This window comes from Phaenicophaeus curvirostris, chromosome 1 (genome assembly GCF_032191515.1).
Source record: "Phaenicophaeus curvirostris isolate KB17595 chromosome 1, BPBGC_Pcur_1.0, whole genome shotgun sequence".
Lineage (NCBI taxonomy): Eukaryota > Metazoa > Chordata > Aves > Cuculiformes > Cuculidae > Phaenicophaeus > Phaenicophaeus curvirostris.
In genome coordinates, this window is record NC_091392.1 from 120,704,804 (window position 1) to 120,731,630 (window position 26,827).

At 40.8% G+C, this 26,827-nt stretch overlaps 1 protein-coding gene and 1 long non-coding RNA gene across 2 annotated transcripts; one reads left to right on the forward strand and one right to left on the reverse strand.

The window, feature by feature from the left end:
- Positions 1-1,580: 1,580 nt before the first annotated feature.
- LOC138716771 (uncharacterized) lies at positions 1,581-8,400 on the forward strand. The gene is made up of 2 exons (XR_011336724.1): positions 1,581-1,710; positions 8,218-8,400. It is a non-coding gene; the product is annotated as an uncharacterized lncRNA (long non-coding RNA).
- Positions 6,825-26,827, reverse strand: OTC (ornithine transcarbamylase). Its single transcript, XM_069849949.1, has 9 exons — positions 26,709-26,827; positions 26,064-26,145; positions 19,811-19,898; positions 15,657-15,810; positions 10,213-10,335; positions 9,599-9,652; positions 9,338-9,487; positions 8,192-8,329; positions 6,825-7,275 (listed from the first exon to the last, which is right to left on the reverse strand). The coding sequence occupies exons 1-9, from the start codon at positions 26,748-26,750 to the stop codon at positions 7,216-7,218; spliced, it is 891 nt and encodes a 296-aa protein (XP_069706050.1). The 5' UTR covers positions 26,751-26,827; the 3' UTR covers positions 6,825-7,215.

Sequence of the window (26,827 nt, forward strand, 5' to 3'; positions counted from 1 at the left end):
CTGAGAAGAAAACCTCACCAGGTAAACACCTGGGACACACATTCTCTTCAGCAGCCAGCTGAAAATACCCAGAGAGAAGTGAAACACTGCCTAAAGAAAGAGTGAGCACTGCCATGAAATATTGACTTGGCAAAGTGCTTTGATACATGAGAGTAACAACTGTCGCTGAAAAAAATGGCCACAAATTTCTACAGAGGTTTTGTAGGTAAGCATGTCCTCCTGCTAAATTACTTGCTTAAGCATGTCTCTGCAGCCAGCCACTGTAATACGCATTCTCTGTCTTCTCTGTGGTACTAGGCAGCCAGGCATCTCTGTGGTACTAGGCAGCCAGGCATCTCTGTGAATAATGGCTTTCCATCCACTAGTTGAAAAAGATGACTGCTTCAAGGAAAGGTGCCTGTTATCTCTTTTGAAGACAGGTCAGACATGCAGGACATAAGGGCTAATCAAGTTTAGCCATGTAAGACAAATGCTCTGCAGACTACCTTCCGTAGCTGCCTAGACTTTGGCATAACAACCCTGACACTTTGCCAGCTACAAGATTCTCCTTTATTTTTCATGCCTTTGACATCGGTTTTACATAGGAAACAGTAATTTGAAGATAGGTTGTATGTGCTAGCTTTCAGAGATTCTGGGTGCTTAAGGTCCATGCAATTTCTGTAAGTTTATTCCAGGTAATTATTCTTTTTCCTGACTCTTGTGCAAGTGCCTTTGCAGAGCCTTCTCCCTACTGTCTCCAGATTCTCTTCACTAGACCTGTCTCTAAGGTCCAATGCCCATAAATCAGCCTGGCAACTCCGCAGGGCTTATGTCACTTGTGATGTATGATGTTCAGAACAAACATGCTTGAACTCCTTCTTCTGTCCATCTCAACAATAGGGAAGGGTAAGAAAACCCATTGTGGTTTTAATCATTAACAATACACACAGCATTGGGAAATAGCTTTATCCCACTACAAAATGGGGCAAGTTCTAAAAGCCACAGGTGAAGCAACTGCCCTGGCTAACTAGTGATGGTCTCACAGGACTACCTATGTGGGAGGGAAGATCCCACAGCTATCTGCTTTAAAACAGTGTTGTTACATCTGTCTGCAGAGATGGGAATGAAGAACAGGTTACTTTCTAATGTAGTCAGAACTAAAAACGTCAAACTTGCAATAATTGACTACCCTACAATTCAGAATCCATTCAGTGTCCTTATATACATCTGATTCAGATTGGTCTGACTGACCTCCCAGAACATCAGAAAAGCTTTTTCTTGGTAGAACCAGTTATTTTCCTGCTTGTGGATACCTAAAAGCAATGAGTGTGTTGTCACTACAATACAGTCTTTCAGAGGAGTTTATTTAACAGGTTTTTCTGAGCCCTTAATTGCAGTGTTGTGAATCCTAGTTACTACCCTGGCCAAATCAACAGTATTGCTGGAAGAATAACTATAATCTCCTGGTTTCCTTTTCCTTGGAAGGCATATAGTGAAATATATAGTTCTGCTGCACTGCAACTTCCTATAGATGATTTTGATTGTATTTTCCTCCCTAGTGCTACAATAAGAATTAAACTCCTGTCTCTGATGCAGTTTTCAGATGCTCTCCTGCTGTGAACTGATGCTTTGAAATGCCCAGCAATGCACAGCTCTGATATTTCATGTCTGATGGAATTATTTCTGGATGGAGTTTTTACCTTTCCTGCGAGAGAGGGACTCATAAAGCTAGTAGGAGACAAATTATATGTCTCTGTCCTTGTCTCCTCCAGAGTGCTTCTCAAAATCAAATTACATGGCTGCACTTTTAAAAATTTCTCCTATGGCGTGAATGTATAAGTAATTTAAAGTAAAACATGGGGCATGGCAATTACACAAAACACAGGAAATTGAGAGCTACAAATGGTCTTAAGAAAGACCCAGTTGTGTAACAGCACAGAAGAGTAAGAGTGGGGGATCTGAAAGCTCTCTCTTATTCCTTTGTAGATCATACTATCAATAACTCTGCATTATAGAATTAAATACCTATGAGGCATAAATGTATAGATCACAACATGAGGTGTGTTGTGTAATTGCTGGATGGGGATTAAGCCATTTTACTGCTTGAAGTCGATTGAGTTTAAAGTGGTTTGAATCCCCCTCACGGTTCCTGCCCCTGCTCCCTTTGGAGATGGCTGTGCCCTGAAGGAGCCTGCAGGGCTGCCTTGCCGCACGGGAAACCCTCCAGAGTGTGCATGCATCATTCATTCTCTAGTGTCTGGTACTCAGAAACCCCTCCAAAACTGCTCTAGGATTTCAAGTCAGAAATCTGAGCTGTGTCAAGTGGGGCTTGGATGCCTGCTGGTGTCTCACGCAGACATTTTGTGGCCCTGGGAAACACTTCTTTTCAATTAATTAAATTCCTAAAGTAAGCAAATATCCTTCAAATGATATCAATTATGAAATACTCAAGTCTGCCTGGAGGAAGTGCAATGTACCATCTATGGAGCACCTTCTTTGGGGTACCCTACCCTGGCAGGCCTGCAGGATGGGTGCAAACCTCCCCCTGCTGAGGCTGCAGAGGGGGAGAGGTACCCCCAGCAATGGGCATGGGGGGCTGGGGCAGCCCAGCCCTCTGGCAGTGCAGCAGGGTGCAGGCTTTTGGTCGTTCCATCCACAGGATGGCACGAGCTGCTCTTGAGCAGGGTGTTTAGCAGGAAGAAGCAAAAGTTTTGCTGCAGCAGAAGCCCACCCATGGGGTGAGCATGCCCCAGGCACACAGGAGAGTCTCCTGAGCGATCAGAGTGGTTCAGATCCCGTCCTTACGCCACCAGCAAGCACACAGGCTGCTTTGGCAGGGGCTGACATGCAAGGAGAGCACACTCCCACCTGCATTTTTAACCTGGTTCTTCTACAGTCCTGTAGAGGAACCTTAGCAAAGGCTTTTGTGAGGCTGCCTGTACTTGGACTCAGTAGAGTAATATTTCTGTGTGCACACTAGAGTCTCTTGTTTCAAGTTCCCACACGTTTTCTGTCTTCATTACCCAAGTAAGAGCAACAACTAGCCCTGAGCACTAGCTCTGGCAGAGAATCCAAGGAGTAGTGGCTGGCTGTTTGTCAAACATAAACCTTTAGCATAGTAAACACCTAGGCCAAGTTCAGCTGGGGCACAGCATGGTAAACAAGATGGAAAAGGCTGTGGCCTCTGCTTCATGTTACCAACAGAATCCATTTTCCACCAGATGGCTTTCTATGCTGTGTGGACCACCCCAAAACAGGTGTCTTAACATCACTGAGTTGGTGTTACTGTGATCAGTCTGGTCATTACCTTCAGAAACAAGTGCCCCACGCTGGGGCATGCAGGGGGGTTGTGGATCTTGTGTGCTCTACCTGGGGTACAGGAGGTTTCCCATCTCCCAGGGCTGGGACAGCAAACTGATTGCACACCCTACACAATATGCCCTGCTCTGTGCCAGTGGGAAATTGAAGCATGTGAACATCAAGGGATCCATGGTGTGTTTCTCCATGTCCACGAATCTAAATTGTCCAGAACTCAGACCATGGCATGACCCACAGAGAACATCCACCTCACGTTCAGGCAGCAGGTGAGTGTTTCAGTATAGGATGCTGGATATGACAGAACTCAGCCAGGTAAGACACTGTTGAACTTGTGGGCTATGTGCTAGAGAGGGTTCTGTGAAGTTCCATACCCTGTGTGAGTAGTTTAGTTTTCTCCCTCCAAGGAACATTATTTTGTGTTTAAATCACTAAGATGACCTGCATCTGCCCTGCCCATTCTTCAGTACTCTTCTCCAGCTATTCCTTGCAGTTGGATTTAGGTCTTGGCTAAACTAAGTAACTTTGATCAGCTGAGTTTGCGATTTTGATGCTTCTCCCTCTTTCTAGATATATTACACTTGTGCTGGAGCCTATTTCGCATGGGTGCCAATCCCCTTAAAACAGAGAGCAGCAGAATTCAATAGTCGTGTAACACAGACCACAAGGAGCTTTCCAAGGGATTTTGCAGGGTCAGGCAATGCTTTGACTGTGGTTGTGAAAGATCTGCTCTCTGAATAGAGTAACCTCAGGTTGCTTGCCCCTAGAGAAAAATCCTCTAGGGATGTACACATGGAAAGGATCATCAGCATTTACAGAAGCCACAGAGGTTTGGGAATTCTTCAAAGAACTGGTAACAAGATTGTGTAAGAATCAAATAGCCTTGCAAATAGCTGTATCCAATTAGTCATGACAGCAAGTGCTGGGCTGAATAAAGTGTTTATTGTGGCTTATGAAGTATCTCTGTACACATAACCTTGGGCAAGACCCAGAAAATCTGGGCTTTGCATTTGAAAGGCAGCTGGTTAAATAACCACAGCAAAATAATCAAAAAAAGCATTGTTTATTTGCTTAATACATTAACCAAGTGATTAACTGAGTAATGGGAGAACTAGTAGAAAGATGAAACCTTTCCCTTTGTGTGCAGTCTGGTTTTCAGACTTCCCACAAGTATTACACATTCCTGGAAAACAAAACTAAGTTCAATATACTTCAACTCACTCGTGAAGGCTCTCCCCAAACCAACAATCAGCACTGTGCATCTCTCAGACCTTTGTGCAGCTTCTTCCTTCAAGTGCGCTCAGCAACAAAAACAGCATTTCTACTGATTAAAGCATAATAAAAGTAATGAAAGCCACTGTAAGCTATTAGTGACTGCTACCTGTTATGCATTTGTTTTAAGATCTTTGAATGCTGATAACTACTCTTGCCCCTTACCACAAGAAGTTTTCTACATTATTGCTCTTTCCTTTACTCACTGTTTACAGTCCTCACTTGTGACTTCAACTAAAGAACTCGTGAGGACTCTGGATGCATAATACTACTATCTTGCACACTAACACAACTACCACCAGGCAGTCCCAGAATTCTTAACCTGAGCAAGTGCCCCTCAGTGCTGTTTGTTAAGTGGAAAGGTAGTGAATGTCCCTTTAGGCCTGGCAGAAGCCCTTCTGGTCACAACATTTCTGGGTCTCTGGGGCAGAAGTGTACAGATCTATTTGGTACCAACCTAACACCTCTAGGAGCTGTCAGATCTGCTCTGCATGCACTGTGCAGGTAGCCTACACAAGTTCAGTAAAACTGACCTGCTGGAGTGTGTCTGGCTTCCAGCACACAACTCACAAATCGGATATTGCACCTGCAGCAATGTGCAGTATTGTGCAGCAATGTGCAATGTGCAGCAATGCTTCTACACAATGGTCAGTCACTCAGCATATGTGCATCAAGTCCACCCAGTACATCTAAAAAGCATCAGAAGAATGGTGTGAACAGTTTGTGCAAGGCAGAGCAAGGGCTATCTTCCTTTGCTGTGTATGTTCACAGAGCAATAGGAACACATGAAATTACCTCCGTGGAAATGTTGGACTCCATCCCTCACATACTATGCAGCTGATCTATGCATGTGTTTAAACTATGTCAAGGGACTTCAGATGCCTGGTACTCTGCTTAGATTCCCAAGTATAAAAAGAGGCTGCAATAACCTAGATGCATGTTAGCTCTAATCAGAGCACACAGAAGCAAAAGAGTAGCATATAATTGTTAATCTGTTCACTGTGAGACATCTAACAGCTTTGTTACTAGAAATCTGCCCAACTTCACTGATAGTATATTAATCAACAAAATAAAACTGATATGAATGCATTTTTTTATAAAGCAGCTAGCGAAATTAGTTGTCTTACTCAGATAGCACTAAAATCAAGTTAGTAAGAGTGTCTACAGTTCTAAGCACTGGAACAGCTCACTTGCTCCAAGAGGACCTGCCATACTTTTAAGCATCTCACTAAACTCAAATTTTGTTTACAAAGCAGGACATAATACAATCAGAAATATACTGCATTGCATGTATTTTCCTTGACATACTAAATCAGAAAGTAAAACATTCACTTCTAGCACACATCCTATTCTTCCATCATTGATGCAGACAGATTTCTGCTGAGGTGTAAATGATCACTGAATTATTGAAAATCTTGTAATGTTGCAATAGAAAAATGTTAATTTTAACAAGAGACACACAAATGCCTACAAAAACAATGAATCAGTCGTAAGTGGGTAGATAAACAAATGTATTTTTATTTTCATTTCAGTGATCTATGCGGTCCAGCAGTGACTTCCAGTTTTGAAAGGAATTTAATCATGTTTTGCAGCTACTCAGAAAATGGAAATCCAACTGATGAATTTTTTAAAGATCATAGACATTGTTCCCTTATTACAGCAAGGAAAAAAATCAACAGATTCTTGAAACTAATTAGAAACTACAGAGAAGATGGATTTAATAGTACTCAAAGCTTTGCCTGAAATGTTAAACATGTACATCCAGCCATCATAAAAACTATAAATGTCATGAATCTGTTTACTACTGAGAAGGATTAGCTGGAACATAGACCATGTTACAGTGCCAGACAAAATCCAGCAAAGCATACAGTTCCATCATATGGTGCCCCTCATGCCTGCTTAGAAAAAAAGAAAATTTGCTTCTTCAGACAAAATTCTGTTAAGGGAGTGAAGGTCTAGGGGAGATGGACAAAGAATGAACTGGTTCTTTCCAGATGTCTCTCTCTGCCGCATACAATTCTGTGGAAGCTGCTCTATTTCGGTTCCACAGTCATACCATCCTGTGCCAGCCCACAGAAACGTCATCGAAGAAGGTAATGCTCACAAGGTCTCTACATTTTCAGTGTCAAACAGAAGTGGCATTTGGAGGTTGGCTGGAAGACAGAACCAGGAGCCAGGCTGCCCAGGAAGTGCAGGCATCCATGGCAAACTAGAGCACTGCTTCTCCATGCATGCTTCCTGAGATCAGCAATTAAATGGATGCATTTAGTTAGAAGTTTATGTCTGTCATATTATATTATATGAGTTCCAACACAGGTATGTGTAGACTATGCTATGCCTATGGTGCTAGTAGAGGCATAGCATGGTCTACATATTAATTGTATGTTAAAGCACAGTCTTGGAACATTTTCTGTGATGCTGATCCCTAGAAAAGATAGCCAACTTGGAGCACCAAGATGAAAAGTAGCTTTTCCGGTGGTGTTTATTGTCTTGAACATATTCACAAATGCAATGCAATATTATACAGCTAACTATGCGGTTTTATTGAAGAATCATTCATTGCCTTGTTCCTTTCTGAAGATCTATGCATTTGTGGACCAGAATATTCTGCCGATGAGGAACATTTTTCTCTTGGCAGGAATCCAAGCATCAAAATGTAGGCTTTTGTAGCTGTGGTGAGTAATCTGTCAGCAGGGAAACCATGACAGCCTAGGGGAAGAAGAAAAGAAAAAAATCCAATCACAGTGGAAGCTGATACTCCACAAAAATAAATACGGAGGGATATAATTTCCAGTTCCAAAGTCTTGTGCTGAAAATTGTTGCCCTGACAAAAACCACATACTTAGATTTATTTGCTAGAATTTCTGATGATGAACCAGGAAAGAGCTGAAAATCAGTTAGGACGTTCTGTATTGTAGCTGATGGGTTTTCTTAGCGTGGGCAAACTATATTAGTGGACAGCCTAAAAGAAATTCAGACAAAGCCTTTTGTCTATTGACATCTGGCAGTAATTTTCTGAAATTCTAGGAATGTTGAGAGGGGAGTTATGGATTATCTTCAATGCCAGGTGTCCTCTCTTGGTCCCCATGAGACACAGAGTATTACCCACACCATGATGTTTCAAGGTCCTTCAAATCTTTGCTCTTCCAGCACTTTCTTGGGGAAAGTTCCCATTGGTCTCAATGACAGCTTTTTCTCAGAGAAAAGTGCAGAATCTCTTTCTAGCTTAAGTGTTTGGGAAATTGCAGTTTCTGAGACCAGTCCCTGGGACCTCAGGATTTAACATGTTTTAAAATTGAGCAGCTTGGTTGATCATTAGAATAAACCCAGTCATTTAAATACCAAAAAAATACGGGTTATATTATAGATTTCACTTAGTCATAAAAATGGGGCCAAGCAGTAGCAGATTATCATCAAAATAGGTCATATTTGGGCCCCAAAGTACTTGCACTACATATATATATTGTCTATAGTCAAAATTGTAATGTGCTGTGGGGTGCATTTGAAACATATGCATTAACATTTACTATTTATTGAGGAATGAAGCTGAATCCAAGTCTGTAGGGTAAGTAAGAACAGAAGCTGACATGAACCTCCTCTAACTATTGCTATCTTCTATTTTTACCATAAATGTCCATTTTCTGTTTTCAGCCTCCTGGAAAACCAATGATTGCGGAGAATAAAATACTTCATCATCAACTTCTTCAGGTTTTCTAGGTAAACAATGTAAAAACGTCCAGTTGGAAGCAGCAGATTTTGCAGTCTGTATATCAAAAACCATATAAAAATAAATAAATATGTGAGGACAATAAAATCTTTAACTTTTTCATTCTAGTTACTCAAAAGAATTCCACTGACTTCAGAAGAATGCCTCATCTGCAAATAAGATGAGAATATCCCCATTTAAATCAGTAAGGGTTCAGTGCTGACTCCACAAGACTCAAATATTTACTTCTATTTCTTTGACTTTAACAGGGAAGTAAAAACTCCAGTGACCTAGTGGATCAATGAAGTGCAATCTTTATTTGAATGCCAGGTAGTAATACAGTATTATTGATAATTGCAACAAGAACACACTAAACAATAATTTAAAAGGGTATTTTCTTTTTATTTTGATATTGTCACTCATAATATATTGATGATATCAATGAACAATGAATCAAGGTATTTTAGGCCAGTTCAGAGGCATATGCAACAGTATATTGTGACCTTTTGTTAAAATAGAGTCAACTAAACCAGTGATTCTATAAGCAAGGAAAATATTCTTTTTATCCTGAAAAAATAGTAGTTTATGACTTTACATCTTCTCTAACTGATTTTGTGCTGATAAGCATTTCAACTAGATGGTTTTAAAGTCAGATATATTTACATTGACAGATATACACAAAATTGCCTCAAATACTACCCAGGCATTGAAGAGTTAATCTGTGAGCTGCTGTTTCTGAATAAAATATAAAGAATAATTTCTGGTAGCAAAGAGGAAATGCAAAGTTAGAAATATTTTTTAAGTCATAAAGTAAAGAGTTAGCTCTTCTGCAGGTGTTTTGGAGTTAGATGTGATTGGGAAGCTCTAAAAGAGGCCAAACTATGTGAAGCATGTAAGATAACTCAGACTTTGTTATCGTTGTGATTTTTTCAAGCTGGAGGGAGGTTTGCATATGGTTATTCCATGGTCCCACTCAAAAAAGTAGCAAACCCATGCTCTGTTGATGTTGATTCTTGTAAATGCAAACTGTAAAGCATCAACAAAAACCTAAATCTCAGTTTTTACCTGCATTGTAATCTGATAACCTTGAAATGCCTTTAGTCTTTCTTCCTTTCCCTCTTCTTGTCCCATACTTATCCATGTATCTGTAACTAAGACATTGGCACCGGCTGCAGCCTCCAAAGGATCTGTTGTGAGAAGTAACTTGGTGCCATACTAATGTGAACAAAATAAGGAAGATCAGGAAGACAAGGAACTTCAACTTCATTTATAAATTAAATAAACTCTTTCCAAGCTACTTTACTAGGCTATTTCTTAGGGTCCTACCTCTTTGGAGTACTGTTCAGTTATTTTAGTTATTCTCAGGTCTGGTTCAAAGCCCTGCCAAAAGAGTTGATAGGTAACATGTCACGGAGAATACAGAAGATCTTTACTGAATATAAACAATAATTAGAAAACTAATAATTGAAGCATTTGTCATGGGAAGAAGAATGTCTTTCAGAACAGTAAAACTTGAGGAAATTTAATTTTTTTGTTCTGAACTCTTTGGTTTATGTTTAATATTGTATTACAACTCAGTTTTCTAAAAAGCTGCATTGTCAATCTGAACCAACCACAATGCAACACCTCTGCCAAGATGAAACAACTTACAGGTTTTTTTTGTAGATGACCTCGTAACATTTTCTCAGATGGAATTACCATCCTCTGTGATTTACACTGCAGTCATAAATTCCCCTCAGCCCTCCTGAAGCTGGACTCAGTAGAATTACTCCTGCTTTGCATTGAAATAACTTAATCAGGATTTTGAATCTTGGTTCTGAAAGCTGGCATTTGAGATACATGCAAGCACAACTAGATGAGGCCCTTAGAAAGTATCTAAGCATTTGAGACAAGAGTGAACAGAGTTAGCCCTCCTTATTCCATGCACATGGCTTTCTTACCTTGGGAGTTGCAATACACAGGTGCATGCCCAGCTTTGCAGCACTTGTCATGATGGAGTGGAGGACATTGTTTCCGTCTCCAATCCAGGCGATAGTGAGCCCGTTCAGCCCACCATAGTGCTCCTGCCAAATGAATCAGACAGCCCTGGGGTCATGTTCCAGGCGAGTTCAGCAAGCTGATGCCCTGGGTAGGAGGGACTGATTAGATGGGACTTCTGCAAAGAAGGCTGGCTACCTTCAAATGCTAGCTGCCTGGAACCATACCTTTAATTGAACTTTCTGCAGCTACAAATGGTCTGGGAGGGAAAGCCCCTCCATGTCTTACATGAAGACCCAAGTGCTGCAGCTTTCTCTAGTGAAGGACATATTGACATGAATGCTCTATAGTGAGGCCCAGGCTGAGAGACACCGCATCTGACACACAGCCATGGGCTGTTGTTTATAAATATCAGTGAATGGTAGAAATTCTTAATTTAGAGCTAGTCCTAATGTCTAGGATACCACTCCTTCTAGCTTTACCCCGAACCGTGAAAACATCCCTATTCAGGTTTGGTCTGACTTAGTTGTCTCTGCACAATGTTCCCTGTGGCCATGGCAGTGACCGTGCCCTTACAGAGCAGCTGTCACAGCTGTACAGGACAGCAAAGACCAATACTTCAAAAGCAGTTTTGCCACTCATGGTCTGCCGGGTTTTCTCTCTGTGCAACAGGTGAAGAATGCAGTGATTTTTTTTTTTCAAGTGTGGATTATCCGAACTGGAAACACCATACAGCATCAGCTGTAGCTTTGCCTGATGGCACTTGCAGCCTGTACATGTGTAGCTGCTCTGGCCCTTAGCCATCAACAGATAAGGAAGATAAGTTCCTAAGGAGGAACAGGAGTTTCATATCTCCAAAGCAGGACAATTTGAGGCCCTTTAGCAAGCCTTGTTTTAAATAAGCGTGTTTATAGGTACTTAAGTTGATACTAGAAAGTTCATGAAGACATAACAAAATACTTCTATATGCCTGCTCTGTACAACTCCACTAGAGACACCATGGAGAGCCTTTTATTCTTAGTTCAAAACTGGGCCATGCTACAATTGCATTGTAGTAGCTGGAAGCCAGACAATGTTTCAACACAACGTTTTCACTTGTGTGACATGATTCAATGCTTGTCAGAGAGGATAAGTATCCACATTGTAGAGCTCTACTAACTGGCAACCTTGGAGGCAGTCACAGCAAAGAAGCCAAAAGTCTGAACAGGAAAAGGGCTGGGACTACCCCCTCCTCTGCTGGCAGCAGCTTCTCCTAAACAAATAGTTCTGATGGTGTTCCAGAATAAAGTTATTGGCATTTCTGCCAGTGACCACAATTTTGAGTGAGAAAATAGTAGCACCTAAAATACAGAATGACATTAAAATGCCACTGAAATTTAAAACTAAAAGAGTCCTAGGCTGCCTACAGTTTAAGGGCAAAAACTATGGTATTGTAAAACTATCACCTTTACAGTTGAAGTCTATTAGCAGCAGGTTTATTGGCAGAGGTTTAATGCAAGGGCATCTACAGGAGAGCAAATCAGGACTTAGTGGACATAGAATTTATTTCATTATAACAGCTCTTAGCTGGGATTTCTAATTGCTAGCATAATGATGATGTTGATGATGGTGAAGAATTTGATTACTGTAATAATCTGAGCTCTCCAGATCACACATGAAAGAAAAGGTGAGAATACATGGCAGCCTTCTTCAAGCTGGGCAACTCTGTAATTTGTTGAGTCATTTAAAAAGGAATCACTGACGTATTTCTTATGCCAACCATTTCTTTCTGAAAAATAAATTTCCCTTCAGGCTAGTGACATAAAAACCTAGCGGCATATGGATCCACTCTAATTACCAGTCTGGCCATCCTGCAGTCAGCTACAAGTTAGCTGATTTGCCAGTGACATTAATATCAATTGAATCGATGTCAATACACAGTTCAACTCTGGAATACAAATTGTGTGATTCTGCCCTCCAGCCAAGCTTCACAGAGCCGAAATTGTGAGCCACATCATCTGCCCAAGAAACTGAGAGGCACTGGGTGGACTCAGCAAGTGGCTGTTAAATGCACAGACAGTGGCTCTGTGTATGCAAAGTACAAGCACACAAACTCATAGTCGTTAAAGACCAAATCCCAAACCCTCAAAATCAGGTCACATAATGTTTACAACCATTTTTAGTGTGTTATAACACAAGAGCAAACTCAACTCAACCCAAATTTTAAGAAAGAGGGCAGCACATACGCTAAGAAAAATATCCCTCTTGGCACAATAGAGGGCATTAATCCTGAACACAGTATTAAAGTGTAGAGCCAATTTAGACGTCAAACATGTGAGAGACTCCAGGTTGCTCAGGAAGAAAACACTGGGCAAGAGGATGTTGAACCTGAAGAATCTCACCCCAGAATTCATGACAGGAGAACACTTTGTGACCTGACAAGAACACCCTGAATACAGAACAGGAACTGACAGCCCTGAAAATAAACCAGACACATTGTTTGGGGAATGCAACAGACTATACTAAAATAACCACACTAAAATGCACCTGCAAAAAGGGAATCAGAAGCCATGAGCAAGAAGACATTCTGACAAAACCCAGGAAATTAGGCAGTTTCAGACCAAAAACAAAGTGCTCAAAGAGGATTCAAGAAGGCACAAGAAAAAAATAATAGGATTTAGAAAATGGAAGAATAAAAATGAGCTAAGCATGAAGAGGGCCAGAGTACATGTAGTGCTCCACTGGCAAATAGAGTAGGAGAAAAAAGAAGAGGAAAATAAAAAAATATATTTTGGCTATGTACTGACAGCAGGGAGGAGAAGATCCAGGCAGGAAAATATTTACAGAGATAAGGAAGAGACTATTCTAAAGAGAAATAAGCTGCACAAAATCTTTAGTTACATTTAAATATAAGGCTAGCAGTCTGTACCGCTATTGTAGTTTGTATATACACATAAATCAAATAAATGGCCTTGGCATTGCAGGAAAGCAGTCCAAATGTTATATATGAACTTTTAACTCATTTGAAGAATCAGTGGTACTATTCAACATTTCTGTATTAGTCTTCTTGCAGGCAGTACTCAGATAACATTTTTTTACCCTGCTGGAAATCCTGTAAGTTTAGTTGCGCTAAGTAACAACTAGGCCCTGTGGCTCACATTTCTTCAGGTGTTAATCCTACTTATGTGACCTGGTGCAGTTCATTATATGATTAAAATGCTGCTTTATTACATGCTGCCAGCTGTAAGACCAGTCTTCTCCATCTCAGCATACAGCGCAGAGAGGAAAAAAGGCAGCAGAAGGGCAGGTCAGGAAGGGAAAGAGCAGGCAGTACCAACACCCACAGCATGCTGCTGAGAGTTGCCCCCTGCCTGCTTCTTCTTCTTGGGTTAGTAAAGCAAGAATGGAAAGTGGGTCAGAAACCAGTGGTGCAGCATGCCCATGGGCAAAGTAGGGCAGCCACCTGGCTGCCCTCAAAAGAACTCCTGAGAAACTCTGGGCTACAGTATATGCTGGAGAGACTCAGGGAGAGATGGGCACAGTTGGAAGAAACAGTGCTCTGCTTATCAGGCTTACTGGGAAAATGCTGCAAATTTCAAAAAGCTCCCATGCACGTCCAAAAGCTGAGCCATTCCTTAAGATCTCTGTAAGTCCTCACTTTGTCATGATACCTCTCCATGTCAAATGTTTCTTTTGTTTGAGCACTGTTACAGTCCTTTTTCCTCATCATGTAAAATGGACAGGGATACCCTTTCCTAAGATGTCCTCCCCAGTGCCACACACAAGAACACCCACCTGCTATTGCTGCCCCAGGTATTCAAATGAAGGGAAAGTCCAGCCTGTGGGCTCGTGTTCACCTACAACTCCTACCATGGCTTCATTATACAAGCACACGTGGAGGAGGAGCAGAGAGTGATCAACAAGGCGTGTACTCATTCTGCAGATCTCTATAGGTTTCCCCCTAAGATCAGCAGAGAAGGATACAACTCTAGAGGTGACTGAGATGTTCAGCAGTCTCTTTTCATTGACTGGAGATAGAGTACAGGGCAACAGCACTCTGAACTTCGGTGCTTTAGTCAGTGACCTGGATAAAACCAGGGTTAGGGGCAGAGATATCAATAGCTGTGTAGACTGTGAATCAAAGATTATTCCTGAAGTCTGTTATTCACAAGTGAAAAAATGCTAACAACTAAAGTGTTTGCAAGATAGAATCTCCCTCAAGAAACAGCCATAAGATTCACCTGGTTTACAATTGCACACAGAGCTTAATGAAATTATGACATTTAATGATCGATGACATTCTTGTTACAACTTACTGTCTCATGTAACTTGGGCTCTTTAAGGCTGGCTCAATGTGATCTCACAAATGTACCTTATCCTGAGGTATGTGAAACATTTTCATCTCGAGTTCACCAATTTTTGCTGATCTCTTTACTTCATGTATTGAAAATTTTACAAAACATACTAATCAAAGTAAGGAAAAAGTAGTTTTCATTAAACATCTGAATCTTTCAGTATTTAAAAATTAAGGTGTGAATAATTTAACGTTACTGTTACTAGTCCTTTTCCATATACTGACTGTTCTGTAGCAAAATTTTTGACAGCTGAGAAACACAGCTGAATGAATCAAGAAATTATTCTGCCCTCCTTTTTTTCAAGCAATGTGATTTGTATTCATTCTAAACGTAAACAAGGTCATAGAAGTTGATCATAGTTGTCAACCTGCACTTCAGTATAATAAGCTCTTTTATAAGCCCGTTCCTCAATTGATTGTAAAATAGCATAGTCCTTCTGTTCGCAGATAAACATCTGGTCTTCTATGTGTAAAACATTATCCTGCTGTGAAATCAACTATTTCATTAGATAAAACTACAAACTATGATCTTTTTTAACTATTCTTTGATGTGAGCAAAGTTTAAATAGGTTTAAGTGCCTGAACACTAGACATTTGCATTGGTAGCATTAACTGGCTTTTCAAAGCAAATTTATTCAACCAATTTCCTAACATGTATAGTGATTCCTTTTAAACTGTTCATAGGTTAGGGAAGAATCAAGAGTGAACTACTGAGGGCTTTTTAAGTCAGTGGGAAAACTTCCACTGGCTTTGTTTGAGCGAATGTCTCATCTTTATCTTAATATGTAAAGACTCCTGCACATTTTTTGAATTGCAATCTAATTCCAATGAAGTACTTAATTCTATGCTTAACTTCAGTCCCACTACAGCTGATAAGACTAGTTAATTGTATTAAATTAAACAGGTCCTTAATTGTATTGCTGGATGAAGATCTCTTTAAATGGCAAGTGCCATGTAATTCCCACTTAGAAAAACCTAGGAATAAGTGATATTGCACCTGACTTCTGCAAATAATTAGCAAGACCAAGACTTAACGAAAGTAAATTTATTATTAGATGGGGATTCTATAGTTACCTGAAGAGTTAGGTAGTCAGCTAAAATCTGGAGAGGATGGTATAAATCGGACAATCCATTGATTATTGGGATCGTGGCTTCGTTTGTCATTAGGTCCAGATCGTTATGCTTATAAACTCGAGCCAAGATTGCATTTGTCATGCAGGACAGCACCCTAGAGGATGGTAGAAAACACTCAAGTCAAACATAACAAATATATCCCTGTTGCACTCTTCAGTGTGCAACACGTAAATATTTATGAGAAGCGGTGATGAATCAATTTTTTCAACTATCTGAATAATTTATCATGCCTGCATAACACACTTAAATGCAGACATCTAACAAGCTGCTAATATGTAAGCAGTTTTACTTATTAACAAGCTGTAGTAAGTAAATGAAAACTGCTTCTCAATTTCATGTTTCCTCTTCAGCATTTGATTGTAGCTACAGATGTAACATCAATAAATGTTAAGATATCTGAACTCAGATAAGAGATTATGTGACGCTGTAACATTTGAAGAATTTATTAACTTCAGAAGAGATAAGGTATAAGATTTCTTCAGTCTTCTAGCAAGGAACAAACACAGCATTGACTATTACAGTGTCTCTGTATGGTAGTCTGACCTTTGTGAGGATTAGGAATACAGATCTGTCTTAGATTACCACAATTATTTACTGATTTTACTGAGCACAGGAGGCCAACACCACCGGCCTGTTCTTTCTCCTACCTACACACCTGTGTATTAAGACATGGTATCACACACACAGAATCACACAGAATAACCAGGTTGGAAGAGACTCACCGGATCACTGAGTCCAACCGTTCCTACCAAACACTAAACCATATCCCTCAGCACCTCGTCCACCCGTGCCTTAAACACCTCCAGGGAAGGTGACTCAACCACCTCCCTGGGCAGCCTGTTCCAGTGCCCAATGACCCTTTCTGTAAAGAATTTTTTCCTAACTTCTAGCCTAAACCTCCCCTGGCGGAGCTTGAGGCCATTCCCTCTTGTCCTGTCCCCTGTCACTTGGGAGAAGAGGCCAGCACCCTCCTCTCTACAACGTCCTTTCAGGTAGTTGTAGAGAGCAATGAGGTCACCCCTCAGCCTCCTCTTCTCCAGGCTAAACAACCCCAGCTCTCTCAGCCACTCCTCATAAGGCCTGTTCTCCAGCCCTTTCACCAGCTTTGTTGCTCTTCTCTGGACTCTCTCCAGAGCCTCAACATCCTTCTTGTGGTGAGGGGCCCAGAACTGAACACAGTATTCGAGGAGCGGTCTCACCAGTGCCGAGTACAGAGGGAGGATAACCTCCCTGGACCTGCTGGTCACGCCGTTTCTGATACAAGCCAAGATGCCATTGGCCTTCTTGGCCACCTGGGCACACTGCTGGCTCATATCAGTGTTAGAGTATTGCCCAAAGGACAGGGGCATGCAGGAGTCACTGTGCCACTCTGGCCTTAACCTCATTTGCCAAGGTGTGAAAGACTGAGAGATTAGCATAGCGGATTAGCATAGTATACTTGTTATGCTCTGAATTCTTTAGATTAAATATGGATTGGAGCTCTGTATTTCTCTGCATTTCTGTGTTTTAATCAGGCCCTGAAGCCTGACTTTGAAGTAGCATTTCTTGTGTTTTCGTGTTATCTCTAATAGGGCCTTAAAACAGAACAAGGAAGAGACTGAACAGAAGAGTATGAGAAATCCTTGCTCTATTGGTCTTCCCAATTAGCCATGAAGAGTTCTGGTATCTCCTCTTGTGGAAATATGGCTGTTAACAGCATAGCCTTTACACAGACAAATCTCCTGATGAAGTCAGTAACAAATATTTTCTACTGACACCAGACATTCCTCACACAAGCAAAACTCTTACAAAATGTTACAAGATTCCCTGTATAGCGCTCTGTGGAAAAAAAGACTGTCGATGGCAGCTACAAGTGAAAAGGGGGAGCTGAACAAAGTATTTACTGATTGCAAAGTATTGGAACAGTTGCTGTTTGTGCCATTATTTCTTCTTAACTCATGAGTTTCTTTGTGTAGGCTTATTCTAGCTTGAAGCATGTGACTGTGGAAAACCTGTTCCGTTTTGAACAAGGGATAGGATGCACAGTCCCTTTTGTTTGCCATCTAACAAGTGTCCACCCTAAACAACATATAGTCAGTCCTACCAGTCAAGGAAAAGAGGCAGTCACACTAGGAAACCGACCATTTTTCTTGGACTTTTTAGGATATCAGTACAGCTGAGACTACTTGACACAACTTATAAAGAATTTAAAGAAAGTGGTTCCTTTACAGGGTAAGCCATTAGAGGAATTTCAGTTACAATCAATTGCCAGATAGTGAAAACTGCTGGATTTTCTTCCTTGATATGCTGAAAGTATATACTAGACTTATTAGATTCTTACTAGCAAGATACCAGAAAGACCTTCTGACAGCATTTTGAGACACCATATCTTATAGTAGGAAACCCAGGTGGAAGCTGGGCTTATTCCTTGTGAAATAAAAAAAAAAAAACAAATTGAACTCAGGAAAATAACCAGATCTCATCTGAGGAGATGAGGTCTCCTGTAATCAAATTGATTTAAAGGAAACCATGTAAGGCTGAGATTGCATAGGAAAAAAGACCCGGCTAGATAAGAGCCTTTAGTAAAGGTGAAGTTTTGGAAGGTGAGGAGAAGTAAGCACAGGCTAATCAGGTGACTTTTTGTTGAAGATTCCTATGTTATCACCAACTATAAAGTCTTTTTCTCTTTACATTCTTTTTGCAAGTCTGTGAGCCTATAAGCCTTAAAACCCCAGAGCCTGGAAATGTATGAGTGTATTGGAATGCTGCATATCTCTCTTTTCAAAACAACTTTTATTTCTACAGAGAAACGCTGGAATTTTTTACCAAAGTGTATCCTCTCAGGACCCCAGAATGAAACGCAAATAAAAGTATACATTTGGGCTTGGGGCAGGGAATCATGCTATAGCCCAGCCACCGCAGCTGACAGTGGGTACAGCTGTGGAGGAAGGCACATGAAATCAGAAACGGGCTGCAAAATCTTGGGTAAGTTTGGTGCTGCTGAAATAAGTGGCCTTCAGTACTGCCCTGTCACTGCATGCAGGCTAAGGCTCACCAGCAGCTGGCCTAACAAGGATAAATAGAGTCTGCTTTTTTATTTTGCTTTTTGTTTTGCCAGTCAGCTGTACTTATAGCTCCATGAGGAGCAACAGAACCAGAAGGTTCTAGTCTTGTTTGAACAGATGTGCTGTCATCAGTGGAGCTATACAACTAAGGTTCAAAAATTGTTTCTATTGTGTAACTGTCACTCTTGTTAACATTCTATATATCAATTTTCATAAAAATAGTTCTCATTGTGAGATTTTTGCAGAATTAGGGTGGATGGAATGATGATGTACTGAACTACAAATTCTGTAAGCTGAGCTGTATTTTAGAAATTTGGAGTGCCTTGTGACATTTTCCAGAAAGAAAATAGAATCATAGAATAGTTTGCGTTGGAAATGACCTTAAAGATCATCTATTTCCAACTCCTCTGCTGTGGGTAGGGACACCTCCCACTGGATCAGGCTGCCCAAGGCCCCATCCAACCTGGCCTTGAGCACCTCCAGGGATGGGGCAGCCACAGCTTCCCTGGGCAACCTGTGCCAGTGCCTCACCACTTTGAAATCGGGAAGAATTTCCTCCTTGTGTCTAGTCTAAATATGCCCCTCTCCAGTTTATACCCATTGCCCCTGGTCCTATCACTACAAGCTTTTGTAAGCAGTCCCTACTCAGCGTTCTTGTAGGCCTCCTTCAGGTACTGGAAGGTTGCTATAAGGTCTCCTCAGAGTCTTCTCTTCTCCAGGCTGAACAAGCCCAACGCCCTCAGCCTGTCCTCATATGGAAGGTGCTCTAGCCCTCTGATGATCTTCTTAGCCCGCCTTTGGACCCCTTCCAACAGCTCCATCTCCTTCTCATGTTGAAGATTCCAGAACTGGACACAGTACTCCAGATGATGTCTCACAAGAGAGGAAGAGAGGGGCAGAATCACCTCCCTCGACCTGCTGGCCACGCTTCTTTTGATGCAGCACAGGATACGGTTGGCCATATTACTAGGTTTTAAAATTCTTTAAGACAGGTTTCAGCCTAATCAACTACGAAATACATAGCGATCAATCAAGCGACATTTTACCAACCTTACTGTATCTGTGAGACTCTCATTAGTGCCTAGATGTATATCTTGAGTTGTAAGGAAGGAAGGGTATCCTCCAAGAAGAGCAAAACCTGCAATGATGACAAATAAAAAGAGAAATTAAACACCAGCACCTCATATTTACAGCCAAGATTCAGTATCTTCTCATGTAAAAGATATTTACAACAATAACAATAAAAGTAAAATTCAGCAGGGCATCTAAATGTTTCAAACACTTAGTCTGACACACAAAACACAAATAAATGTATCATGGAATAAAACCACTCAAATGTGATGCTTTGATGAAATCCTTAAGCATGAGTTCTAATCTGTGACCATCGGAACAGACGTTCAAGCTGCAAAGCTACATATGGTGAAAAGCTTCACTGTGGCTCCCTGTTAAGAGCTGGGCAAACCATTCATCATGCTGAATTTGTATCTCAAGGGTTTTAGCATCCTAGAAGGGCCAGCTGAGTCACGAGGTGTAATTCCACATCCTTGCAAGAAGCTTCACGTATAGTCACTCAGTTAGAAAACACCAAGTTTCCTTATACACAATAGCAAACTTGAGCTGCTTCACAAATGACAAAGTAACTTAAAAATTACACTGTGACAGAGAGAGAAGGAATGAGCTCACGCATTGCCAGCATCCCTCCTCCCCACAATAATTAGGAAATTACAAGGCAAGCCAAGGAACCAAGTGAATTCAGTCTGAAGAATGAAACCCATTCCTGAACAGGGGAAGGGAGGGAGAAAGGAAGGAAGGAAGGAAGGGAGGAAGGAAGGGAGGAAGGGAGGGAGGGAGGGAGGGAGGGAGGAAGGAAGGAAGGAAGGAAGGAAGGAAGGAAGGAAGGAAGGAAGGAAGGAAGGAAGGAAGGAAGGAAGGAAGGAAGGAAGGAAGGAAGGAAGGAAGGAAGGAAGGAAGGAAGGAAGGGAGGGAGGAATGGAGGAAGGAAGGAAGGAAGGAAGGAAGGAAGGAAGGAAGGAAGGAAGGAAGGAAGGAAGGAAGGAAGGAAGGAAGGAAGGAAGGAAGGAAGGAAGGAAGGAAGGAAGGAAGGAAGGAAGGAAGGAAGGAAGGAAGGAAGGATTGCACTGGTTGTAGCCATTAGATGGCACTGCAGACGTTGGAGCACTGCAGTTCCAACATTCTGTTTGTACAGGCCCATCGAAGATTAAAAAGTTGATCCCACAGCTACTCTTCAAAAAAGGATTAAACCAGGAGTGAACACTGAAACCTTTCACAAATAAAACCAAGCAACCAGTTTCAGGCGGCAGGCCCGGGCCACACAGTTGGACCCTTAGCACAGAGCAGCTCTTATGAACTTCCATCCCACACAGGCAGCAGGTTTGAAGTGATGCCTGCCCCTCTTCATCCTTTCAGCCAGTCTCCAGACTTAAGAATGCAATCAATAAAATTATTACTGGCAAATCATTGCCTTTTGAATACCTCGATTTCTTTAAGTCAGATTAAAACCAACAATGTTCCAGACCCCAGCTGAAGTATAAATCTCCGCTCTGTCCAGCCAGTGTATACTTGTTTTATTGAATGGGCCTGATGTTTACTTTCCCTTTGTCATCATTAAGGATTGCTCCAAATCTCATCAGTGTTAGGGTTATACACAACAGACTTTTAGGAATGATGCATCATTTATTCTGTTATTACTTTTCACTGTTAGAAAAGCACTATTCATTTGCTGGTTGTTTTCTTGGTTATTCAGAAGCTTTTTTTCTATTAAGGCTGGAAGAATGTTTATCTCTCCCCAAACACTTTCACCTCCTCTCTGCCATTCAGACACGAACAGTGCGTTTATGGGAATGTGTATGCAAACTGTTGCCTAGGATGACAGTCTATCTAGTCAATGCAAGTTTTTAAGTCAAGACCTCACAGATGAGATGTCATTTATAGTAGCTTTTCCTGTTCATCTTTCTGTGGTTTTTTTTTTTAAATCATATACAATTTATGATTTATCCCTTCAAGTTCCACACAATACATCAGCTCTGCATTTTAGGCTTCTAAGTACATATACTTTGTAGATGTTTCACAGTCGAGTCAGATTCCCATGGACATGATCTGTTTTCTATAAATGATACCCAGGTAGAAAAAGAGGAAACTAGCCATTTATTCAGAATTGCTAAACGTCAGGCTGCCCAGTTGGAGCTACCACCTGGAGTCTGTGTACATAGCAGAGTCCTAATGTGTTAGGCTTTCTGCTCGTGAACTTGCCATCTGTGTAGGGCCTGGGAACATATTTCCATCCAAAATTTTCCATCTGGAAATACAGGATCTCTGTGCTCTAGCTTTGTATATAGTTGCAGAGACAAAATCTTTGCTTCAGATTCTTTCATCCAGACTACTAGTAGAAAGAATGACATGATGACTTTTGATGATACACAGGAACCAATTCAGCAAATAAGCACAGACTGGAGTGCTGGGTTAGACTGGAAGATCTAATTCTGTTTGTTGTCACAACCTGGTCATATCTGAAGCTACATGCTAAGTGTTTATATGAATCTTGGTACCTTCAACAAACTGTATTAAATGTTCCTACTGTAGAGCCAAAATAGATTATTATCTCATGTCCACAATTCTCTACTAACTACTGTTAGTTTTCAAAAATGGACAGTTCTATGCCTCAGGCTATAGCACATTATTGAGCCACTTACACAAACTCTCTCACATAGTACACGAGTGCTACTGGTTGTACAGATATAGGTTAAATCTCTATTCCAGCCTGTTTCTGCTACACTGGGTATGTAAGTGGGCCAAAGTCAGTCCTGTAATTCATATATTGGATATACAGTCATTGACCTGCCCTCTCATCACCAGGAGCCATACACAACCATCTTCTCAAGCTCAAAGGAAAGATACTTTTTTATATTGCAGACTTCTGGATTTGGATTTGTTAGTTTCTTCACTACCTGTCAGGATTTACAATCCAGGAAGTATTTTTCAGTTTAGAGTGATAACAAAGAACTCTTCTAGTCAGCATTTACAGGAATATTCCCAAAGTAGAAGCCTAAAAGCTGATAAAGAGTTTTTTAAAGCTACTCCTCTAAGTGGAGAGTAAGCTAAAAGAGTACTCTTGCCCCCACTGTAATGTGGCCAAGCTAAATAATAGTAGGTATTCCAACAAAAATCATCCTGTCTTCCTGCTGTGTAATGCCATACCCACTACATTAGAACATACAAAATTACGCTATTATTGTTTTGACTGAATGTAGTAGTCTTTAAGCATGGGCATGACATTCCTGTCACTCTCCTGTGTAAGAGGAGTGAGCTGGGAATAATTCCACTAAAGCCGGTGGCAGGAAACCTCTGTAAAGCTGTTAAGACCTCGTATATTTCAGTGCACGACAAAAGAAGGTATACAGAGCTTTTTGGTCTGTATTATTTCCTCTCCATTTCTACCCTGCAATATATTGTCTGCATTCACTTTCTGTGAAATGCTTGGATTTATTTATGACTTGTACACTAAAACGTAACTGCAGCTGTATATTGTAGGAGTCACAGTGACAATCAATATTTTCCACTAAAGCTATAACAAAACCAGGGCATTCACCTTTGTGCCATGCCTGAGGATGTTTATGTTACGAGTAATAGATGACCATGTGGAATACCTTTGTTTCCAAAAAGTATGCGAGACTTTATGCTGATTGGGTGGGGGAGGGTTGTAAGAGGCTGGAGAAATATGCTGACAGGAACCTCATGAAGTTCAGCAAGAAGAAGTATGAAGTCCTGCACATGAGGAATAACAACCCCATGTACCAATAAGTGATGGGGACCACCCAGGTGGGAAGCAGCTTGGTGGGAAAGGAACTAGAGGTCCTGGTGGACACAAAGTTCAACATAAGCCAGCAATGTGTCTTTCTGGCATAGGTTTTGAATGGTGTCCTGGGCTGCACTAGGCAAATATTGCTAGCAGGTGGCACTGGTGAGGCCATATTGGGCGTGCCTCAGCCTGAGAGACAAGGACACACTGGAGAGAGTCAGTATGTCTATGTTAGCAAAAGGCCACAAAGATGTCTAAGGAACTGGAACCTCCTTCATATAAGGAAAACCTGAGAGAGCTCTTTGGTCTGCATAGTCAAGAGAAGAGTAGGCTTAGAAGGAACGTTACTGATGTATATAAATACCTGAAGGCTGGGTGCAAGGAGGATGGAGCCAGGTACTTTTAAGTGGCACAATGGACGTGAACTGAAACACAGGAGGCTGCCTTTGAACATCAAGAAAAACTTTTTTACTGCAAGGGTGATTGAGCACTCCCATAAGTTGCCCTAGAAGGCTGTGCAGTCTCCATCCTTGGAGCTATTAAAAAAAACTTCTGGACATGGTCCTGGGCAACCAGCTCTAGATGACCTGTTGGACCAGATGACCACCAGAGGTCCCTTCCAACTTCAACCATTTCTTTTTCGGTAATGGTGTTCTTTATGGGCACAGGAACAGAAGTTCTTAAGACTTCCATGGTGTTAATATATGGCAACAATCTAGATACTACACAGAGCAGATTTTGAAATCAGTGCTTTCCAAGTCTTTACTTGTTTATAATGAAACCCACTGATGTTCATCTATTTGTTCCTGAGAGGCGCAAATTTCGTTTAGATTAATCTCATTACTAGAACCTGTCTCATAAGACCTCTTTCAAGACACTGAAGGTGAAACTCCTGGGAAATGCTATTTGAGATGACTCAGATATGTTATAAATAAACACTGCTATCCACTTAAATGCCCACTTTCACTGGATGTTAGAAAATTAGTATTAAATTAGTTTATTTAGCTAAAAGGAACACGTGACCTCACATTTGTTTTCAGTTAGGAATTGCAGGGGAGAAGTTGTGTATTAAAAAGCAGCTGAAATGTATAGAGTTTCCATGGACAGAAAAAACTTGTATCTGCCTTTGAAACAAAGCTTTAGGCTTAGGGGATTAAAGACCAATTAACTGGAGGTGTGAAGTTAATGCACAGAAGTTAAACTGCATAAACTCCTCTGTGGAAGCCTTCACTCAGAAATAAATTGTTTTTATTTCATCCGAGCTTAATACCTCTTGGATAAGTTTACATTCATTGACTACCATCCTTAAGTGAATTCATTTGAACTTCCCTGAGCTTCCCCCTTCCATAAGCCTTCAAAAGCCATGGTCTAAGTACTGCTTCCCTCTGAATGCATAAGCATGAAGGATAAACCGATTCGGAGACTTCACCGTGTCCATATATGAGTACAGCAGGCAATTAGAAACTGGACAAAAAACTCCAGTATTAAAACGTGGGTGTCTTCACAGGGAGGGAATGCACAAAAGAAGCCCATTTATAAATCCTGCTTATCTGGAGAAAACAGAAAGCAATGACAAGTCTACATAAAGAGTAAGATCAGCAGGCAGCTGTGCTAGAGGATACGAAGGCAAATTCAGAAGTGCTTGCACATAACATATCTGCTTTTCCCTCCATTATTTTTACCTTCTCCCTTACACCTTGTAAAGAAATGTGAATACTCAACAAGTTCCCTGTCCATTCCCTAGGGAGAGTCAGTCTAAGGGATACTGGGTCAACTTAAATGTGAGAAGGGCAAGTTTCTCCTTCCTCGATGCATCGCTAGTTCATAATTATTCCTTGCTAACATGCAAGTACATGAATGACTTATTTCAGCAATCCCATTGACTTCATAACATCTGCCATGTAAATAAAGATATGTATGTGTTTCAGTGTTTGCAGGACCTCATACTAGAAGAATAATGCTCTTATTAGGCTAATATCTTATTAAGCTAATATCCTGGAGTCTCCAGCAAGTTATCATCCCCTGTAGGTAATCATATTAGGTTTTTCCCCCTGATTTATATCAAGGCTTTACAATGACTCCTAGCCTAAACACATACTCTGAAACGTGACAATGACAATGCGTAATACATTTAAAAAAATGTATTAAAGCTTGCACAGGATTAAATTTGTGATTTTACTAAAATAGATGTTAGGAAATGTGCATCTCACCTGTACAACTAGAAGCTTACACTAGAAATGCTTACTTCTGCCTGTTATTTTATTCTGATATATCATGTTTTGAAGTGATCTGGCGAAATCTCAGTGACCAAAGTGATGTGCTTGTGACATAATATGCAAGATGAAACACAGTTAGCTGCCTTTCTTTTTCTTTTTGCTTTCAAAGCTTGTTTCTCTTGAGTAGAAATTGCTAAATACAAAATTATGCAGTACCTACTTACAGTATGCAATTTCATATAAAATCTGACTGTGCATTGCTCAGACCTACCTGTTTCTGCCGATAATCTTGTTCTTGTGCTTCTCTTCTCAAAAATCATGGCCAAAGATTTTCCTTGCATCAAAGGCAAATACTGGAACATGAAAATTGAAGGCATTTCAATTTTATAGTCAATGGACACTTTACAGTGTGAAATACCGAAATACATTAGAAAATTTACATAGGTATTTTTTTAACTGTAGCTTTGTTCTCCTGCCCTTTAAGGAATTTATTAGCAGTGGAAAGAGTAAAGGGAAAGAAGTAATTCTAGGAGTAAAAAGCAACTGCATTTTGGTGCTCAATTTGAGCTAGTATTAAGGAGAACCCTGATACTTATTTAATCCCGTGGATGGAAATATCTTCTATTTCCTACATTTAGTGCTGCATGTATGCCATGTGTTGATGGATGGGGTTAGCCAACAACAGGGAGTTAGCTGAGAAAACCTTTTCACTTGTGAAGTCCTATGAAGTATTTAAAGAATATCTCTGTACACCTTACAAGAAGGCTCTTTGGTTTGTCGCACATAATTTACATTATTTAAGAGCTCGGGTGATGTTGTTTAGGACAGGACAGCTGAATGGCTTGTTCCCAATATTCTTCAGAAGAATACTTATTTCAGCATCTGACTGACCTTAATCACAATTAAAGCATTTTACCTCTCCTTTGTGCTTTATCCTTTGTTTCAAATCTGAGGCCATCCACAGCAAATACTTCAGCTCATCTGCTGTGTAGTTATGTAGAGTAAGGAGGTCACGACCTTTCAGGTGAACATTCA

Excerpts from the sequence above, each read along its gene's own strand:
- OTC (XM_069849949.1), bottom strand. The coding sequence starts at position 26,750 with ATGGCCTCAGATTTGAAACAAAGGATAAAGCACAAAGGAGAG. Across the intron at positions 9,653-10,212 it reads TGTGTATTGCAACTCCCAAG|GGCTTTGAACCAGACCTGAG; the intron begins GTAAGAAAGCCA and ends CTCTTTTGGCAG. Across the intron at positions 8,330-9,337 it reads GTTATCAGATTACAATGCAG|ACTGCAAAATCTGCTGCTTC; the intron begins GTAAAAACTGAG and ends TTTGATATACAG.